Source organism: Ammospiza caudacuta, chromosome Z, assembly GCF_027887145.1.
Source record: "Ammospiza caudacuta isolate bAmmCau1 chromosome Z, bAmmCau1.pri, whole genome shotgun sequence".
NCBI classification, from domain to species: domain Eukaryota; kingdom Metazoa; phylum Chordata; class Aves; order Passeriformes; family Passerellidae; genus Ammospiza; species Ammospiza caudacuta.
This window is the reverse complement of record NC_080632.1, coordinates 59,867,791-59,887,202: the sequence shown is the minus strand read 5'-3', so window position 1 is coordinate 59,887,202 and position 19,412 is coordinate 59,867,791. Positions and strand designations below refer to the sequence as shown.

At 33.8% G+C, this 19,412-nt stretch overlaps 1 protein-coding gene across 5 annotated transcripts in view; it reads left to right on the top strand.

The window, feature by feature from the left end:
• MEF2C (myocyte enhancer factor 2C) overlaps positions 1-19,412 on the top strand; it is a 121,434-nt gene that overhangs the window by 28,361 nt on the left and 73,661 nt on the right. For 3 of the 5 annotated variants that reach the window (XM_058824200.1, XM_058824198.1, XM_058824199.1), the window contains exon 3: positions 15,291-15,488. In XM_058824200.1, the coding sequence (XP_058680183.1) occupies positions 15,435-15,488 (54 nt within the window). In that variant the 5' untranslated portion in view covers positions 15,291-15,434. The remainder of the gene's footprint in view (positions 1-15,290; positions 15,489-19,412) is intronic. The other 2 variants (XM_058824196.1, XM_058824195.1) reach the window with 1 other exon arrangement.

Here is a 19,412-nt window from a genome sequence, read left to right as displayed (position 1 = left end):
GTTACAAACATAACAATTTAATAGATATTGAATGCATTTTGTCCAGTCTTTTATTTTTCTGTTCATTGCAAAATTAAAATTAATCTATTTTGCTTGAGGCTGCATAGTTTATTGTCATTAATTTGGTACAGTAAAAGTCATGAATTTTCAGTAGTAGAGAAGCCTTGGGATATTCAGCTGAGATCTTAATCAAAAATGTTACTGATTGCTTGGGAATCAATAAACACACATCCCCATGAACATACTGAGGGGGAAAAAACCAGCATAACCCTAATACTATTCACAATGTTTTGTCAAAAGGAGCAGTGATTCATAATGATCATCTTTTTATCATAATGTAACATAGTGAGGAATGACAATATTATCCATTTGGGGTCTACATAAATGGCTCAGAAATATCAATGCTTTTGATCTTTTTGAAGTAGTCGTGCTCACATGAGTAGCTTTTAACACTTGGGTTTTCTTTTTGACCTCTCAGCATTTTAAGTTTTAGCATATCCAACAGTCTTAGCCAATTCAGCGGTTGTGAATCCATAGCTTTGCAGTCACCAGACACTTCAGTGTCAATATAACAAATTCTGGTTTTAGAGAGTTAACTGATATCAGAATGTCATCTGCTGATGACAGAAACTCCAGCCTGTAATATTAGTGGAAACAGCATTTCTGAGTCCTTGAAGGACTTTAAAGGTGAGAAAAGGACCTTAAAAAACATGTCATTTCACTTCACTTTTACTATTGCCATTATATTGTTCTTCATTAGCACCAACTAAAATTTGTCCAATTTTGACCATGTATAACTGAATAGGAGTTAAGCGTTTTTAAAAATACATTGACTAATGTCCAGTCAGATATTACTCCAGACTACTGAGTTTCAAATCCTTGGGTTTTGGGGATCTCTTTTAAGCAGAAAGGAGGAAGTACTACCTTTTACAACACCATGTCAAGACAAACACACTCTCATATATGCACAGACATACAAAAAAGCTACAATTCAAGTCACTTCAGAGTTTACCGGTTGCCACATGGGATCCTAAATAATAACAGGAAGAAAAATTAATAATGCTTTGTGAAAAACCAGCAGCTTATTTATGCAGTGTTTCAAGAATTAAAATAGTGGTGTGCAAAATATGAGGAGTAAAGATAGTTGTTCTGATTAGATGTCGCAGTCAGTATTCTGTCTTAATAAAGCAATGGGTTAGCATATATGTGAACATATATGCTTTCCATTCATTTATGTGCATAAAGTACTTTAAATCCTTCTCTTTTTAAAAATTACGGTTGCAGGCAGCATTCAGATTTCATTTTCAGCAGTGTAAATATGAAATAACAGGACTAGCTGGAGTGCAGTTGCACTCAGGGCTATGCATTTGAATAGCCAGGATCACAGTGCTGGCCCTGGAGCCAGCATATCTTAAAAATGCATTTTTGGTAGCAATAAAGAGATACTGTGTTTCCAGAGGATTGTGTTGACAGCGAAGTATATCAATGAAGGCCACCTCTCTCAGAGTGAAGGTCTGCATTTTAAAACAGCACTGAAACAAAATAGTTATTGTGTTTTGACGAGGGTCTTAACCATTTATACCATAACAGCCAGAACTGCAAAAAGTGCTGGATCTCTCAGAACTCCTAACTCCACACCAGAGGACACAGTGTTACTAGGGGCTTCTTCTTTGCAGCTTTTTTAAAATACAGTCTCCATTGTGAGTGTAAACATTCAGAAACCCAGGCTAATACTTCTTTTTAAAATGCAGACTTGATTTATGACAGCTGCATTGGATCGTTAATCATATATTATCTTTATGAGAGCTTTTTTCTGACATATGTTAATTGGCTGTTTTCTGTGACAAATTATGAGCTCTTACTTTGATGAGGTTCAATTGCAATCATGTTTTAGTTGAGTATGTAGAGTTTCCAGCCCCCACTGGCTCCTTAAACCACTACAAACATCTGTACATCACTGCAGTGCTGAGTAATGGCAGGATTTGGGTTGATCTGATCTCTGTACTGAGTTTTTTTTCCACAGGATATTTTCAGCTCTTTGCACTAAATCTGTCACAGGATTTGCTGGTTTTAGCAAAAGAGCTAAAATTAATATCTTGTATGGGAGTATTAAAATACAATGAGAAGTAATTAAGAATATACTGTATTTAGAGATTTCAATGCCTTATTAGAAATCCTCTCTCAGCTTTATTGCATGGAAATTTAGTGGTGTCATATAGCATTTCTAGAAGCAAAAATGCTGCCTGCTTTTTGGAGGCAATGTTTTTTTAATTCTTAAATGTCATATTTGCAAGTAAAAAAAAAAAAATATATATATTTTACTTGAGAAATGGTTGGCCCCACTTTAACTTTTTAAATTTTTACCAAAACCAAAAAAGTGTTTTCCCAGTTCAACAGGAGATGTGTCTAATGGTGTTTTACATAAACTTGTACATTTTCCTGTTAGTGAAGAAAATTTTATACTGAAAGTTAGTGTCTTTCTAACTTTTTTATATCAAAGAAATCATGCTTACATATGTTCAGTACATAAATTAAGGAAAATCAGAAAAAAAAAAAACACCATGGAAGTTGCCGCTTTTATTATTTGATACCTAATCTTTTGATGACACTTGGACACCTTATTGTATTTTATAAGGTAATTCATTGCAAATGCTGAGACAAAAAATGTGTGCTGTATTTGCTTAAAGATGTACTTAGGGTGAATGTGCAGAAATATGCAATCTTATGTATTTTAATAGTGAGATAACAGCCTGGTCATAAACCTATGTCAAACAGTATCAATTACATTGCAATTAATTTAGCAGAACACTACACAGCTCAGCTTTTACCTAAACCAAATGTCATTAGATCAACCTGTCCCATTTGTTCTTCAGAGAAATGATGGAGGTTAAATTTCCAAGCAGGTGTTAAGAGTTTAGAACAAGAACCAGATGTGTATGGAAGCTACTTCAATCTCATGATGGATGTTTTAATTCAGCTATTTCCCTGGAGTACCACACAATCAATGAGTTCCAAATCCTGCGGCTACCTGCCTTTATGTAAAATCATGGGAATATTTCTTCACAGATTATCACTGCACATGTGTGGAAAAACTAGATCAGAAATTAGAGATAAAAAAGGTTAACCTCAGAATTTCCATGAACATCATATTTGCTTGAATTTCTGCAGTGGAGAGGTGACAATCAAGTGGAAATGCTTACAAAATAGATGTATTCCTGTAAGGAGAATTGTAAGTGTAGAACTCAGACCATGGATATTTAATATGTTTCTATAGTCACCGCTTGTTGTCAGCAGTATTTTACAAGTGAGGATATGTAGGCCATATGCAGCACAGTGAAGATCATTAAAGATAGGCAGAATTAATTAGAGAGAGGTTTCAAAATGATGATTTTGAATGTGTTGTCCCTACTTCAGAATGTTGGTGAAAGTAAAGTGATGTATTTTATCTTGAAATAATCTACAAATGACATTCAGTTGTGCTTACTAACATGAGCTTAGTTGGCTTTAAGGAAATAAAACAAGGTAAAGGCAGATATACATGTGAAAGACAGAGATTGGCACTTTATTGGATTTTGAGGCCTGTGAGCCATGTGTCTTAATTGGGGCCAGTTGGGATCATTTAATAATTGCTGTCAGAAGATCAAATTTAATTCTCTTTATAAAAAGACCACAGTGGGATAGAGTAAAACAAATTGCCATCTGAGATTTCAAATGAACTAAGCTTTAATTAGGCTAATTAGGATGCTGTAAGAGAGAGAAGGAAACAGGAAACTGATCTATCTGCTGTATACCATGGTGGACCTTATATGACAGTACTGTCAAATATCTTTATTTCAAGAAGATACAGATTAGCATAAAGGATGATAGAGCTTCAGCCACATATATATGCATATATAATGTGTTAGGTATGCAAGGTAACTGTAACTTTCTGAAATTAGTGGTTTTAAATATAGGCATCAATATATTTATGATCATAATTTTGGTCTTCAACATTACTTTAATATATTTTAAAATATTCTTTATTTCTTTCTGTACTCATTGATTATGCCAGATGAGAAGCATAGCCCTTAGAATGTCTCTATTGCATAATAAATATTCACTGTCCTTTGTTCTCAAAACATTTGCATGAGTAAATCCACATGTTCCTTATCCCCAGATTTCCAACAGAGAAACTGACTAAAAATGAAAGTGACATGAAATATTTTTGACAGAAAAGGGAGCAGATCTCACACATGTTTACATCCCAGCACTGAATCCAATTCTTTGAATTAAGCTGACTGCTACTTTTGCCACAGCTGCCTGTTTCTAAGGATAGATTTTATCAGAAACCATCTTACATATCAATAGAGCTCAATAAGTGCCATTTCTGAGAAAACATAATGTACATTCATAGCCACAGTAAGACTTAGCTAATGTATCTTGGTATTGATTGTGTTTTTGCTTTTCCAGCGTGCTTTTAGGATGATTGTAAGATGAGCCATGCTGCCGGAGATCCTATTAGACAAACAGAATACTCACTGAAGGTAGAATGGAGACTATCAAGCAAATTCCACTGTATTTTCCTTCTGCAAATTAAGAATATTTTATGTCTGTTTTCTGGTATTTGTCAAGAATGTTGACTTTTTGCAGTGGCTATTGCCAAATGCAGTGCATTGTATACAAGCAAGAAATAAATCCAGATGCATGTGCTAGTGAAGAGGTTATAGCTGAGGTTCTGTATGCAGGATATGATGCTCACTTGTGGCTTTAGTAGTTACAGAGAGTAGCAGGTGTACTCTGTGGTAAACAACAACCCTTTTGGTGAAATTTTTTTCTTTTACAAGTCTTGAGGTGAGAGCTGTTACACTCCAATTCTGGGAAAAATTAGAAGATCAAATCCTCATGTGGAAAGTATGAATTAGCTACCTAGCACAGTTTTCAAACACTAAATATAAACTCTGATGTGGTTGAGAAGCACACTTTATTAGATGAGGCTATTTATGTCTTTGCAAGTAATGCAGATACAAAGTTCAAGCTCTTTTATCTCTTTATCATATCACAGCATAACTCCTCAGTGTGTTGTATATCCTAGGTTTCTCTCTTTCTCTATTCTCATGTGAATTCTGTTAACAGAAATATAGATAATGTTTGTCTGGTTTTAACCATTAAGGACAAAATAAAATTTGTAGAATATCCCACTAAGCTAGAACAATAGACAATTTCTTCCTCAAGAGATTTTTAAGCCAGTTATTTCAGACAATTTTTTTTCCCATGAGGCATTTTTTTTACCTTTTTTACACAGAAAATTCCATGCTATCTTTCCTTTCTTATAAACAGTTTCATCTGTTCATGCAGTTTCCTAGTTCGAAACCAGCAGGAATCCAGTTTGTATCTTCTAGCATAGAGAGATCCTTCTCGTCAAGATGCATCCTGGAGATAGAAAGCAAATAGCTTCAGCCAGTCATGTATGATGGGCTAATGCTAACAGATATGGCCACATACTGGCCACACATTATTTCCCTGTAGTCAGAATCTTCCATTTCTTCAACAGATGCTTTATCCTGGTCATACAGAATTGCAGACATGAGGCACAAGGCAATATATGTGCAAGGTTAATTTCCTATCAAATGGCTTGTAAATTCTTTGTAATTGCTATACTGCCACTGTACTTGTCTTCCCCTCTTTCAAAGCAAACCCATTCTGAATTCATGTGTTTCTGTGTAATTTGTCTGTATTTTGTTTGTTTAACAGCAGCAACCTGTCCTAGTTTATGAGCTTTGCCATTTCAGATATTCATATTTCAGAGATAGTTCCTCACTTCTCTGCAGTGAAATGTAGGTGTGAGGTTTCTTTTTTTATTATTAGCCTTATTATATACCTGACATAAATTTGATTTCCTTTTGTCCTTGGGGAAAAAAAAGCATCTGCGTGGGATTGGAAGAATTTTGAATTGTCATGGTCATTGGGAAGATTGATATATTTCCCTTGCTTTTTTCCCCCACATCTTCTGCCTTCCCCTCATTTTAAGCCTGCAGTTCTGTGTCTCTGGGCAAGCAGCTGCATTCAGGGAGTCTCATAGTTTTTATATTCATATCTATCATATTACCATTCATACAAAAAGAAGGAACTGTTAGCAGCTCTCCACAATGGTGTGCAGTCTACATTTTCAGAAGAACTATATTTAATTCTTGACATTTCTAAAAAGGTCAGGAATTAAAGCAAAAAAAAAAAGTGTTTCTAGAACTGAATTTACACAAAAGAAAATCAGAACATCTCTGTGTCTAATCATTCCTCTTTAAGAAAGAAATTACAAAATGAAGGGTATACTGATATGAAGTTGCATTAAAAATCTAATAAAGGTAATTAAACATGAGTTATACATTTTTGTTTATATTATAAGAAAACCGACTTTTTGTTTCTATGGTAGTATAGTTTTAGTTGAAATGGTCTAACACCACAGACGAATTATTTCTAGACAGAAATAATATATCTCATTTTCCAGCTTCTATAGTGGAAATAAAGGATCATTTTGAGGTACACTGAGGAGTCAAAAAATCATACAACATGAAGGTAATTGATTTTTTCCAAAATTTCTAGTCTACATGAGGTACTAAATCTGCTTACAGCATTTATCTGACTTCTTTTTTCAGTAGTAGCAGTGGATCTGTTATCATGTTAGTATGAGCTAAAAGGAGCAGAAATAGAAACTAGTAATACAAACAGTAATATTCTCTAAATTTAAAGTCGTGTCTGTCTGAGACTCCTTCCATATCTGGAGAGTCAGTGATGAACTTGGGTGGCTGGTTGCATCATACAAGATCTAATAGTGAAAAATAAATTTTAAAATATCTAAAGTATTATAATCAAAATTTTCAAGGCTGAGTAGGTGTTATCATACAGCAAAATGCTATCGAATAGCTTGAGAGTCTGGCATACAGAGATTTCATGGGACACCAAAGGTTTGTACAGATTTTGTGGAATTTCAGTGGCTCAGGACATGTCAATACCTTTTATGTTTAATTACTTCATTTCTCTGGTAGGAAGCTGAACCATGTTAAGGGATATGCTTAAGAGTCATTGCTCAATTTTGGCTTGAGTAGCTATCCAAATTCAAGGTATTATAAAGGTTGTTGCCATTAGGGCAGGGAAACTGATAAGGGACTCAGATATTTCCTTAATATTCTTATGCCCCCCCAACATATTTATACAGTTTTCCCATCAAGATATTTCCCATCATAGATCTGAAACAGTTTCACTTCCATTCAAGCTTTACCTAAGGAATTTTTCTAACTTGCTTTAATTATGTTGGAAAGCATTCGTTTCATTAACTCCTTAACAATGTTTCCACAGAGTCTGTTCTCTGTTAGAAGTTTTTCTTGTAATTAGGAACTTATTCTCATCTCAGGGCTTTTTCTCTTAGTTTCTGTATTCATGTTCCCAGTTTTATGTCATTTTCATCCACAGTTTTTTCCCCTATCCTACCTCTTTAGATGATCCTTCCTAATTCTCAGCTTAGTCTTTGAACCAGTTACAGTCCTCAGTCATTCGTTTGCTTGGTAATTTAAAGACACTTCGGGTTCTTATTACAGTTTGTTCCATTTATGTATGCCACAAAAATACTGTTTCTAAAAGATTTTTCTTTTCTCTAAAAACTTCCTGAAATGATTCATTTGCAAGTGTGTAAGACATTCCTTTTCAAAATACGATTATGAGGTTTCTGCAATCCAAGCCTTTGTTCCTCTTCACACAGATGAAATGGTTGTGCAAAACAAACCTGGAATAGCAGAACTCATTTATGTTGTTAAACTATAGATGCACATGATTACAGTGAGAAAAAGGAGTATTCTTCTGCAGGATTTCAGAGAATTCTTTGAGTGGGAAGAGGATTCTGGGTCAGGGTGTATAAGATTTCTCTGGAGCTTGTTGGATGAAGACAAAGGAGACAGAGCTTGTCTAGATCTTGACAATTCCATCCATTTTATCCAAAATTTAATTGTCATCTCCATACATTTCACCTATTGCTTCTAGACTCATCATTGACCATAGGTTAGACAGACACTGTCTAAGTGCATGTACCAAGCTTCGCAGTATTCAGCAAATTATAAGCAGAAAGTAATTAAATTCTGTTATGAAATAATCCTTTTTAGAATTAATCCATAGTTTCTTCAATAGAGGAAATCTCAGATTGCCCATCACTGATGCTGGCATCACTAAGCACCTGTACCCAAGTTCAGACTATGGTTTGATATTGTATTGTATATTTTTTCCCAATAATACCGAGGTATTATTGGAATAATCCCTGATTTTTAAAAGCTAATTTGGAGATCTAAATTCCACAGACTCCCTCACATGCAAACATTACTAACAAATCTGTACATCTAGATCTAACCACAGTCAGAGATTGCTTTCAGGTGATACAATAACTTAACACTAGAGATCTTACATTTTCCTGTAATAAGCCAACACTCTCCAAAGTCCTTTGTGTTTAAGACTGCTCCCAAACTGTAGCACTGGTATTTTACCTTGTGTATAATACATCTTTCAATGCAAGCAGACCCAAACCAGAGTAGCTCCATGACCTTTTCAACTCACAAGGTGCTAAATCTTACCCTGTTGACCACTGAGGTGCTTTCTCTTCTTTAGCTCAGTAAATGACAGACTGAATTTGTAAAACACCTTTCATTACATTCTTTGTGCATCTAGTAACTATAATGCAATCCAATCAAATTATTAGCTCAAAACTGTCACGACTCTTAGTTGAATTTCTAGTGGTCCAATTTCCCCACTCCATTTTCAGTCAGGTTCCCATTCCTAGCCACAGTCTCCATTTCAGACCAACTAGGTAATTCAGATTTCAATCCTTTATTTTTTCCCCCTTTTACTGCTAGTGTGTCCAATTGAATAAACTGTTATGCTTGACACCTTATGGATCTTATTCCCTGTATGTTGGCCAGACTGCCATTATGTCTGTCTAGGAGATAAAGGTACATCAGGAACTTACCATAAACATATAAACCTTTTCTTCAGACTATTTACTTTAAGATTTTTTTGTTTGGGTGATGGGTACACCTGGAAATAGCACCAAATAATTAGTGTAGTTTTAAAATTGACTCTTCACAGGTATATATTTTATACTAACATTTCACTTAATTGTTTTCCTTAAAATCTAAGTAGTGTCTGCTATATTCACTTTAGAAATCCAATACTCCTCTTCATTTTAGCCATCTTCAGAAACGTTGTAAAATAGCCAGGTCTTCCTTTCTTCCTCAAACATAGCAGGCACATATCTACTGGAGTCCAGGCAGCTAGTTTTCATGTGGTGGTTGCCTCTTGTGGTCCACTGCTGCAAGGAATGGCTCATCATCTGCAGCAAATTTCACGATCACATGGAAGTATTTTGATCTTTTGTCATGGTTCTTTATCAGCATGACCAGGTTTGGTGTAGCATGCATGCAACATTCATAAAATCTTCTACCTCTGCATTGGATGGATGTCTATCAGCACATATTGTGAAAGATAAGGTGAAGTCACTCTTTTTCTTTCATACGGGCATGGATTGGCTTAAATAGAGAGGCAGCTACAGACAAAATATTCTGTGTCTGGATATCTCAGTCTCTTGACAAGCAGGGTGTGTGGTACAGTGAAATACGCTAGTTGTTAAGAAGTTGTTAGGAATCTTCTCTGCTATTTTGGCAGTGATGTTTAGTTTGCCCCAAAAAACTTTTCAGGGGAACTTTGAAAAACAAGAAACTCTTTCACCCGTGATGCACAAGTTCTGGCTCTGTGAGATAACTTGGTACTGTATTTGAGTTATAAGCTACATAGGCCACAATTGTGTGAAGCATTCTTACAGTGTGTCTTCAGAAGTGCTTAATTCCAAATTTTAAAAAATAAATCACATTGCAAAATATTCTCATGGCTGTTCCAACGCATAGAAAATTTGGAAGTTATTGGCTTAATCAGAAAATACTGATTAAGCCAGTAACTCACCTGCAAGGAAGGAAATTTCTGCAATTCAATGCTATATTGTCATTATACTAGGAGTATGTTGAATTGTAAGCAAGCAAATAAAGTACAGCTCTAGAAGTTCAGATTTAAAATATACACATTTTACTATCCTCTATGCAAAAGCAAACAAATAAATGGACTATCAGTAGAAGTAATCTTATGAGTCCAGCAGATGATTTCAAAAGCAGTAGAAAAAATATTGAAATATGAATTCAAACCAAATAATTTAAGTTTTTTTCTTAAAATTCTAAATAGCAATTTACATATTGGGAATGGTTTTATCATTTGCAACTTTATGAACATCTTGCTTATTCTATAAGTCAGAAGTCAGGTTAAATAACTGATAATATAATAAGCCTTGGTAGTTACAGATTAGAAATATTTTCTTTATTTAAAGATTTTTTGGTTTGGCGTACCGTCTCTCTAGTAGTCTCTAGTACTTCATCTATTATAATTTTTCTGTTATGACTTGAATGTTTGTTTTATATTTCCTGAGAGTTAAATTTAGTCAATGAAAATTAACTCCCTTTCAACCTTTTTGTATGGCAGCCTGGCCTTAAGATCAAAACACCAGAGTGTAGGTTATGTTTAATTTCTAGATCAGAATGTTGTGGACAGATGTTTGAAAGCTTAAGATTACTCCAATTCATTTTTACATGGCTTTCTGCCTGGAGAAACATACTGTAGATCATACTGTTGCTGCTTTACTGATATATTGCCATGGTGATGACATATGTAATTTTATCACAACCTTCTGTCAATGGCCCAAACTCTGTCCTTTGTTATGATCATGCAAGCAAACCACCATATAAATGTGAAAAACCACTTCTATCTTTAATGTCAGCTGATATCAGTCAGATAACATGATAGATAATTATTTTCACACTTCTCTGCATTTCTTTAAACATACCCAACTCAAAGTGACAGTGAATGATGTCTTCAATTGCTGCAGTATGCCCAGCTGTTTCTGCATTGTGTAGATGTCTTTGTAGGCGTGTAGAACATAGGATTTTACAGAAACCATTTGAATGACCATTTTATCTTAGTATGTGTCCCTCGTTGTCAATGTTCATGGTTACATTTTGCAGTTAAGTTTTCATCCGAAAAGTAGATGATGTGTTCCTACTCACTATATTCAAATTTTTAGACACAGATTCAAACCTGTTTGAGAAAACAGGTTTGCATAAAAAGATTTCATAGACCTTTTAAGTTACTTTTCTATATCAAGATAAGAATGGTAAGGGAAAGGGAACAGCACTTTTTTCTTTAATTCCTTATACAGTATAATAAATAAAAAATTATTTTGTTCTTCAGTTTTAACCTGATTATTCAACTCAGAATGTAGGCTGCTTAATGGAACAAGGACATCATTATGACAAGTTAGTTACTTTTGTAAAGCAACCATGAAAATGTTATAAACTCTAGCACATTTTAACTTGGTTTTTCTCTGGCTGCCTTCTTTCTTTTGTTTATAAATAAAATCTTTTTACTGTCTTGTTTTGATACTGCTTATTTCTCCTGGTGTAACTGCTCTAAGGATTCTCTGTCTCGGGTGTTGCAGCAGAGCAAATTCAGACTGCTTTGCTCGGAGAAGGAAGTGGACAGTTTTGGTTCCCATTTTGTGCTTCTGGAACAGTTTAGGGAAGGAAGCACCTTTACACCTTTTATTGTTCGTGGTTGCTGACATAATATCCTTCCCTGACTGCTCTGTGCGTGCTTCCTGCCATTCTGTCAGGATTCTTCTGTGTTGCAGAGAAGGGATAGCGGGTGTGCATGTGTGTCTATGTGTGTGCATATGTCTGTGTGTCAGTGTTCAAAAGAGAGACAGTACTGGTCAAGCGATTTGCTACATTTTTCCTTTTCCCTTCTTGAGGATCAGATCAATCTTCTGTCAGCTACCACTGCCTTTTGCCAAATCATATAATGAATAGAAGACCGCCAAAAATAAAGTTCCTCTTTTTTAAAGCAGTCTAGTTTGTTTTAGGTTTGATTTTTTTTCTTTAACTACTCAGCTTTGCAAAAAAATGCAGAAAATTACAACAAAATAACATTTAACTTCATGTTTCTTTAAATGTAATTTGTTTGCACATGATTATATTATTAAGCTGGAAGTTTTATGTGGAGCTATTTCAACAAAGCTCCTTTTTAATTTCATTTGGATAGTTGAGGCCTGCGGTACTATTTCATTTTTGTAGTATATTCAACTTTTCTGGTCAATGTGCTTTGTTAGTGTTAGTAAAATAACAATTTATCAGTTAACAGGGACTTTAAATACTTACTTATTACTGTAATAATCAACTTTAAATGCTTAATTCTGCAATCCTTGGTTCTGCAAGAACTTTCAAAAAGTATTGAGAGCACTGATGAAGTCCTAAGCAGTCATAGGGATTTGTTGTTCTCCAGAGTTCTTTACATTCTGTTTGAATTAGAAATTACAAGCTTTGCAGGTTATAGCCCTTGCATGAGATGTCTTGATTTACTTATCTGAATTTCATTAATTGGGAATCAGTCCTATGATCTTTTTTATGTTAGTACTAATGAAATATATAGAACTATGAGTTAACACATAGTAAGAATAGCACTTGAAAGACAATGTGTTGATAAGTGTGTGTGGTGGGGGGGCGGTTCTAACAGGAAATTAATTTAATAGAAAAATTGAAAACCTTTTCTTTAAAATTGGACTAGCAATTGGACAAAGCAAAAGGCAAACTAGGACATATAGGAACAAGATTCTTTTTTAATCCAAGAAAACCTAACTCACTGCCTGTTGAAGCAAATTTATGTTTCCTTGCAAATTATATGTTTCATACAGATGACCTAATTATAGGTTTTATACAAAATTCTGCTTATCAAGTCTTGCATCAATTACTTGAAAATAAATTTGTGTAGATCACAGGAATTTTAAGGTCTGAGTTTAAACTGTCTGTAAAAGCTGTTGTTGTTTGAAGACTGGTCTTAATGTAGAACTGATAAGTGTGTGGGAGGGACTCAACATACTGCTCTTCTGCTGTGATTTTTGTCCTTCCTGACAGAGTTTTCTCCATATTAAGTGATTTTTTTCCAAACTTACTAAGCATTTTGATCTGCAGAGCAGCTCATCTTCACTAACCAGCCACAACTGCTCTAATCTGCCCACCCTGACCTTCCACACTGCAGTGAATAGCTTAGGCAGACAGTGCTGCAAACCAATAGCGCCACTGGCCTCAGCTGAATGAAAGAAAAGGAAGTTATTCCATATGCCCCTGCTGTGGATTAGAGTATGGGTTTGCTTCTGCAGAGAAAGACAGTTAGACTCTTTGAGTCCCGCATGTGCGTGGGAAACACCATTCTAATTTGTGCTTTGGGTTGGAGGTAAGGCTATAGGAAAAACAGGAAAGAAACCCAAACCAAGGAAATGTAAAACTGTTTCTAAAAATAGATGGGGTTTGTTTGTCAACACTGAAAATCAGATAAGACTGCCTAGCTTTGTTTGGGAAAGAAGCTTTTAAAAATACATTTACAAAATAAGTTTATTTTAAATTTTTTGCCTTCTTTTTTGTTGTTGCTGCAAATATGATCAACAACCTTTGTATCTATTTAAGCAGTGAGTAGCTATTGTTTTCAAATATAAAATATAAATATAAAATAAATATTAATATATAATATATAATAATATAAAATATTAAAAGCAGCAAGAATTTTTGCAGTCTATATTTTCTTATAGTTGCAACATTAATTATTCCACGTTCTGTGTTCTGCATTATGGTAATAATATACAAATATGCCCAGAAAATAATATCAAAAAGATATTAATATATAGAAATATAATAAGTACTGTACTTGAAGATTTGTTTTGCCCAACAGATTAATTACACCATAGTGGCTAGCTAGAAAACTCAGACTAACTGCTTATTTGTTAATTTTTTTTCTTTAGAGTTCTAAAACACTTGAACAACCTAAAGTTTAATGTATGCTATGTAAGAAAATCAAAAGAGAATTGAAGATCAAAAGGACTGAGATCTAAATTTTCTAGCTCAGTAGCTTTGAATCAGAGCCAAATGATGAATCAAATGACCAGAATATCAGCTTAGTGTTATGCATTATTTTGTGACAATTTATCAAGTTAGCTAAGATACTATAAGTTTAGAATAAATGAGGAAATGCCAGGTTCTGTTTTAAAATTACAATTTTTTAAATTCCAAGACAATATTTTTACTGGACTTCAAAAGAACATTTAAATTCATATTGTTCAGATTTCTTTTTCCTGTTCTGTGTTTCAAAAACCTTTGTGCTGTTTGCTTAAAACATATAAAAATATACTAATATGGTAAACTAAGATTATAAAGCAGAAAAACTTGTGCTTTTTACCTTATACAAGACAAAATAATTTTTTTATTTTTAACTATTTCCATGGACTCTTTTATTATTAAAATAAAATTATTTTATTTTTAAAATACTTTGGATATTATATAAATTAATTATGTGGTCTGTAACATTTTGTGAAATATGTTTCCTGCATTGTGTATTTTTATATACTGTACATTTCTCTCCTTAGGTCTGTGACAGAGCCAGTATTGTAAAACTCATGCATTACTACAACAGTGAAAATATTTTTTAAAACATTCTTTATCTGCCTCTATTGTTCTGTTTTTATAAGAAAACATGTGTTTGCAGATTAGAAGTCCTTTGCAGAACATTTTAGAATTTACACTGAAATGACAGAAAAGAGCACTAGTATTTTTTTCACTTATTATAATATATGAAATATCTTCAGTAATATTTTCACTAATTTATATTCTTAAAGAATAAAGCTAGGAACTTTGGATTCAAGGTAGCTGGCAACTCTTATATATCAAGTAACACTTAAATAAATGTCCATTTTATTTGCATAATGAGGGAAATTATCACATCTGCTGTCAAAGTACAAAATTGTTTTCCCTTCAGAAATAAATTAGTTGCCCTGTTTAGCATACATAGATACAGAATAGTTTATTAACTCTCTGATTTAGGTAATTTTTCATATTAGAGCTGTGAGTGATATTTAAAATTAGAGACATTAATTCCATTAAAATTTTCACTACTTGTACTTCAATATTTTTCTTTATTTCTTGATATATTTGTATTTGGTGTTTTCTTTCACAGAAATAAACCTTTGAATATTGTTTTTTTTCTTCTGTGCATTACTTGTTTTGTAGGGGCAGTAAATTTTAGTTCAAATTTACTTGTACACTAAATTATAATGAGGATGTTTGGCCAGCTTCATGTAATAAATTTCTTCTGGTTATCAATTTCATGGTAACATTTGATTTCCTTTCTGTGTTTAGCAGGAACAGATGCAGAGGACTGTGAACTGAGTGGTGCAAGTGCTGAAGAAGGAGGTTTGTTTTGAGGAAACAGGAAAGAGGAATAAAAGAGAAGGGAAAAATACGTAATTTTAAGGAAGAAGGAGAGAAAAAAAAACGGGGACTATGGGGAGAAAAAAGATTCAGATTACAAGGATTATGGATGAACGTAACAGACAGGTGAGTTGAAAAAATACATGACTTAAGCATCATATTATATTTATAGGGTAACTTATTATTAAAGAGGATTAAAAAGTTGATCAGTCTGTGTACGTATGCATATACCAACATATACATATACACAATGTATGTTAGACTATCAAAGAAAAATACTTTTGTAAGCAGCCGGAAACCTCACACACAGTGTTTTCAAGTTCAGTAACATGCACAGTTAGGAAGTTATTGCTTGAGGACTTTATTCTATAAAGACTGCTGTGTGTGCTCTTCTTGCTTTGAGTTCAGTCTGGAATATACATGGTTAAGCACACCTGTGAGTTGCTACAGGACACAGGCTTTTAGTACTATATTTTCTGAACTCAGTTCAATATGAGTTATTATAATATGAGCACTTTCATTTAAGTTCAGACATCCCAGTTCTTGAAGGTGAAGGTGCTCCTTCACATTTGCAGCGTCTTTATTTTTACCTCCTTCATATAAAAAAGATACTACTTCATAAAAAAGTTTCCTCTTTTCCCGTCTGAATTTTAAGAAGAATTTGAGTAGCCTAACACATTCTAAAACCCACATACAATATTACTAGCATGTTGTAGTCATAAAACCAAGTGACCAGGACTATTTAGCTAAGGCTAAATAGATCCAATAGGACAGATTAACTAATTTTTAACTCTCCTTTAAATAAAATGGTTAGTGAGCTATCACATAGTATCAACACTATCTCTGCTAGTTGAAAAATGATCATTTAGGAATTAGGAAATTTTCTTCCCTGTGGTCACAAATATAAAATTCAGTAACTGATATTTTCAAATAATATTGGTGAAAATTTCTGCTGTTTACATTTGATATAAATGAATGGATGTGGATGTTATGTTGAATCTGGAGATCCACAACTGTGATAATCTCTCCACATAATTAATTAATACTCTATTTAATGTTATTCCTATCCCTGGCTGCAATTTTGGAATAATCTTCAGTAGCTGATTTTTAAGAACTTGATACTGAGTTACTATTAATATAGTAGTACTACTAATTTGATCTATAAATTTCTTCATATCTTTAGGGATTTTTTTAAGAATCTGTTAGTCATGGAGGATTTTATAAAGCCTTAAAAAACTCAGCCTAAACATATTTATAAAGCCATAAAAAACTCAGTCTAAGCATAACAACAAATAATAGTCCTTAAAAGAATGTTTAAAAATTGTAGTGTTAGTAGTAACTTGTGATCTCTATGGCAGAAAATCACTTGTAACAGCAAAATGTTCCTTATGATGGATGCATTTAGTGTTTTCCCTAAAAGTTGCGTGTTTTGGTAAGACAGGCTAAAAAGCAATAATTCTAGCAATGTATAAATGTAATCCTATTTATTTTAATTGTCTTATAGCATGGAATTAAAATGGGATGTTAGCTATTGAATTGAATTTATTATAAATATTAAGTCAGTAGTTGTTTGAAACTTGCCTATGCTATAATGACTTCTTTTTGAAGGGAACCTGAATTATTTTGTAGATGATACCACAAAATTTTGCCATTCACAACATTAGTTCATACAACAGTTTCAATCTCAACTTGCTTGCTCAAATATAGTATTTACAGAGATTTTAGCCCCACTTCTGTAAAAAAAACCACTTTTAAAAGGTTAAATATACTTTTTAAAAAAGGAGACAGCTAGTCTTGAAATTATTCACAGTAGAGCTTCATGAATTCCAGAATCAGTTTTGGAACTAATAATTAGAATAAAACTGTAACACTAGAATACTAACAACTGTAATGTTAGTGCAGGAAGTGTTTGTTTCACCAGCATTTCTTAGACTCATAGAATCACAGAATGGTTTGGATTGGCAGAAACCTATTTCCAACTCCACTGCCATAAGCAGAGACTCGTTCCAAAAGATCAGGTTGCACAAAGCCTGACCTCATACACTTCTAAGGAACAGGGCAGCCATAGTTTCTGTTGTCAGCCTGTATGTGTGCTTCACCACCCCCACAGTGAAAAATTTTTTCCTAATGTGTAATCTAAACCATCTAGACCTACTCTCTGTCGGCTTGAATACATTCCCCCCTGTCCTGTCACTCCACGCCCTTGTGAAAAGTCCCTCTCCCTCTTTCTTGTAGACTCCCTTCAGGTATGGGAAGGCTGTAGTTTAGTTCCAGTCTTCTCTTTTCCTGTCTGAACAATCCCAATTCAATATTTGCTAATGTGTCTTAGCCACTGTGAGGCTGGAGGTAGATTTACATTATTTTACTTTCCATATTGTAAAATTGTCTTGATTCTGCTTCTTATTTCTACTAATATATTAATAATTTTTTTAAAATTTCTACTGACTTTATCTTGCATTTAGTGCCCTGATTTAAAGCTCAACGAACCAAATGAAAAAATTTTCATCATTTCATTGGACTATGGTATTAGGCTTTTTAATTTTAATAATATATATGTGATTAAATACAACTGGATTTTTAATAATAGCTGATTGTTTTAACCATTTATATGAGATGTACTCTTTCACAAACCTCACCGGTTCTTAAAATATTGCTGCTTTAGCATAGCAATATTAATGTATTGCTGCTTTAGCATCACAGCATCAGTTTGTTTCCTAACTTGCACATTTCCAGTAATCTTAAAATATGAACTTGGTTCTATTCCTATTTTGTCTTCTTATTTGATTGCATAAATATATTTAAAAAAAAAGATTAAAATGTTGCACCAGACAAAAATGGTTAAAATTTTTGGATTAGTGAAGCTAAAATACCAGCTCAAGCACAGTTCCACAAAGCCTGTTTGTAGCTTCATTTACAGATGGAGATATTTTCTTTCTCCCTCACCAAAAAGTATTTGCAAGAACGGCATCAAGTGGCTTGGCTAGAAACTGCCTAATTGTTTGTTGCTTACATTCAAACACAGCATGGTTTCACAATACAAGGTATGTTATATATGGTATACCTGGATGGTGCATCCTCAGCTGTTCTCAAGCACATAAATCCTCTGCAGTACGGCACATGCTGGTAAAAATATGTGGAACATGTATCAAATGAGGAGCTGTAGCAGTAGTTTTATTTTTCTGTCTCCTCTCCTAGTGCAAAGGTGAATCTATTTGGAAATTAGAATATTTGTAAAATGGTTCAAGTTGATACAAGGTCCAGGGAGCAAAATTCTTGTCCTTGATTTTCCACTCAGTTTCCCAGCCTCTTTTATGTCAGCCATTGAATGATGTACTTTTTCTCTGTGTGAAAAAGCGGTTTTCTTCCACACTACTATCTGCTATAGTAGAAGACTTCCCTACTCTTCAAAGTGCTTGTATGAGTGGATTGGGAAGGACAAAAATAGAGTTGATCTCCCTTCAAGAGAATTTCTTCTGAGCAAATCTAGTTGGTTGGATTTGTGCACTTTATTGACTGTACTGGTAATAAAAGTAATTTCAAACTACCCAGAGTCATATTTGTGGCTGCAAATATCACAGACATGCACAATTTTAGGATACAAAACTATTCCAGAAACTATTTTAAGCTTTGACTTTTTGGGATAAATTAAAGGGAAAGTGCTTCAATTAAGTCATCAGAGGCCCAGTCCTTTTACCCTGGCCTGCTTAAGAGTTCTCATGTTATTGAATGACTAGTGAGTGCAGAATTCAGGATTTTAACTGACAGAAACCATTAATTTAATGATGTTTCTTGTGGGCTGCAAGTTAGCTATATTTTTCTAGTCCTCATTGATACTTTATGGCGACAAAGATGGCACGAATGTTTGATGCTATGAATGATCATGGATTTTCTTTGGTTGGAAAGGTTCCAGACTACCTGAAAAATTCCCTTTCACTGTTTTTTGACACATGTAGAAGGAAAATGAATAATTGCCAGGTCTAGATTAAATATTTATTTCTTTTGTGGGATTTGGTTACTACCATAGCATTAAATGAAAATTGAGACTCTCAA